At 51.2% G+C, this 2,500-nt stretch overlaps 1 protein-coding gene across 3 annotated transcripts in view; it reads left to right on the forward strand.

Annotated features, from left to right (window-relative positions):
- Nucleotides 1–2,500, forward strand: part of LOC135222007 (forkhead box protein O-like) — a 726,710-nt gene that overhangs the window by 149,461 nt on the left and 574,749 nt on the right. The window contains exon 1 of one of the 3 annotated variants that reach the window (XM_064260127.1): nucleotides 1,085–2,339. The exons of the other annotated variants lie outside the window; for them this stretch is intronic. Coding sequence (XP_064116197.1) covers nucleotides 1,959–2,339 — 381 coding nt within the window. The 5' untranslated portion in view covers nucleotides 1,085–1,958. Of the gene's footprint in view, nucleotides 1–1,084; nucleotides 2,340–2,500 lie in introns of those variants that run through there. 3 annotated transcript variants of the gene reach the window in all.

The raw sequence follows: 2,500 nt of genomic DNA on the forward strand, positions 1-2,500 counted from the left end.
GAGCACCTGTTCCTATAAAAGTTGTGTCAATTCAACGTTGTTTGTTAATTGATTTGATTATTATTTTACACTACTTCTTTATTCTCTTCTTTTACTTCTGTTAGATATTACAGATAAGATTTTTGATTTAGTGGGAACAGGGTTCAATAAATGTATATTATATATATACATATATATATATATATATATATATATATATATATATATATATATATATATATATATATGCGTGTGTGTGTGTGAAAGCATTATCCGGAACCATAGTTCTCAAGTATATATTATGAATGTATGCATGCATAAAATAGCAGTGAGGAATTGGAAGAGATGTCAGTGTTTTACATTCAACTTGAGAGGCGTGAGAGAAAAGGCACCATCCTTCGTTAGTCGCTTCCTGGCGTCATAATGGAAGTCTGGAAATACTCGTCATACTTTGAGTGGGTTAGTTTCGCCAGGGAATAATTCGGTCCCTCCCCCTTCTTCGAGCTGTTACTGTAAAAGGGCCTCTGCTCTCCGGGTGTCGATAGAATTGACAATCGGAGGAGACAGGTGTGATGGCGAGGGAACGGTGATCAATCCTGGGCTTTCTTTTCTCTGCTGCCCAAATCTCCTTTTTCTCTTTCTCTCGTCGATTGAAGAGTTGGAGGCTGTTCTCTCCTTCGTCTTGGTGGAATGGCCATGGAGGCTGCACACGTCCCATTCGTCAAAGTGGTCTCAGCAGGAATGGAGTGGAGGTGGAGGAGGAGGAGGAAGAGCAAGAGGAAGAGAGGCCTGTCGGAGAGACGACTTCCTAAGTTCCTAACCACTACTACCACCGACTCCAGTAGCAGCAGAAGCAGGAGACATCCAAAAGTAGTGGTGTAAGACGCAAGTCGCCGGTGGTGTCAGCAACGGCAGCAGGTGCATGATGGCCGTTCATCGAGTTCACCTGTGCGGGGCCTCAGCAGCCGCAGCAGCAGCAGCAGCAGCAGCAACAGCAACAGCAACAGCAACAGCGGCAGGCCGCCTGCCTTCAGTGCATCGGGTGGCGCATTCTGGCGGCTGTCGCCGCAACCTGGTAGCCAGGGCAACACTAGTGAGTGACTAGCCAGCCAGCCAGTGTCGTGTGGGCGCGTGACGGGAGACCAGGCCGCGCTCGTCACTGCTTCCACAATACGACCGAACGAGCGAGCGATCAGGCGAGGCTCTCGGGCTGCCTGGAGAGAGAAAAAGAAAGAGAACTCGCTCGCTCCTTGACTTGACAGTCTTTCCATGCCCTGGAAATCACTTCGGCGAGATCAGTTGGATGCCTTGCCTAACCCGATGGAATGATGGAAATGTTCTCCAATTTTACACTTCAAAAACTACTACTCTTTCGAGTGTACCGCATGACCACCTAACTGCATGTTGTTTTGTTGTCAACTAATGATCATATTTTGCATTGCAATCCACCCGAACGTCTGAGGGGGAAATAATCATTTTTTTGTTGTTGTTGATCATTACTATTTCGTGGTGTCCCAGTGTCTTGTGTCCTTTGTGATTATGTGTGTCGTGTTGATGATGATGATGATGATGACGAGGGTCATTGGATTAGGGGGGAGGTAGGGGGGTTCTGACCTCCTAGGACCTCCCTGCACCCCTGAACCCCTCCTCCTCTTCCTCCTCCTCCTGCTGCTGCTGCTGCTACAAGTCCTGCCTTCGCACCTGACTTCAAAAATAAGACACCCGAATCAGGTGTAAAGCGGCGGCCATGTGCTACCCGTGTCAGTAGGCTCTGAATGTCTTAGCTGGAACTTGATGGGACGTCGAGAGCAGAAGAAGGAGAAGGAGACCGACCTGCCCCAGGGACAAACAGCTGTCTCTCCTCTCCGGAGTGAGTGAGTGAGTGCCACGGCCGCAATCTCTGTCCCCTCCACTTCCTCCTCCTCCTCCTCCTCCTCCTCTCCTCCTCCTGCGCCTCCTCCTCCTCTCTGCAGGCCCTGATGGAGTGCATGGCGGCGGAGGTGATGCCCAGGGGCCGCTGCAACACGTGGCCCCCGCCCAATCAGGAGGAGCTGCCCCAACACCATTACTTCCCTCCGACGCCGATGGCGCCCCACCACGCGCACCCATACCCTGCTCTGGCGGACAATACAAATTGCAACGTGAGTCAAGCGGCCGTGCCTCCAAGCAGTGCCAACAAAAAGGGCGGGAGCGCCCGCAGGAACGCGTGGGGCGGGAAGAGCTACGCCGATCTCATCACGGCGGCCATCAGCTCGGCCCCCGAAGGGCGGCTGACGCTGGCACAGATCTACGACTGGGTCGTGGCTAACATTCCCTACTTCAAAGATAAGGGCGACTCCAACTCCTCAGCTGGATGGAAGGTAAAGTAGCTATCTGTCTGTGTCCTAGACCTTTTTGTGCTCTGCTCCTCCTCCTCCTCCTCCTCCTCCTCCTCATCCTCCTCCTCGTTCGTCTCTCTCTCTCTCTCGGAAACAAAGAAAAGCAAAATCATCCCAATTATCCAGATATGCAATACTTCACC

Source organism: Macrobrachium nipponense, chromosome 3 (assembly GCF_015104395.2).
Source record: "Macrobrachium nipponense isolate FS-2020 chromosome 3, ASM1510439v2, whole genome shotgun sequence".
Classification (NCBI taxonomy): domain Eukaryota; kingdom Metazoa; phylum Arthropoda; class Malacostraca; order Decapoda; family Palaemonidae; genus Macrobrachium; species Macrobrachium nipponense.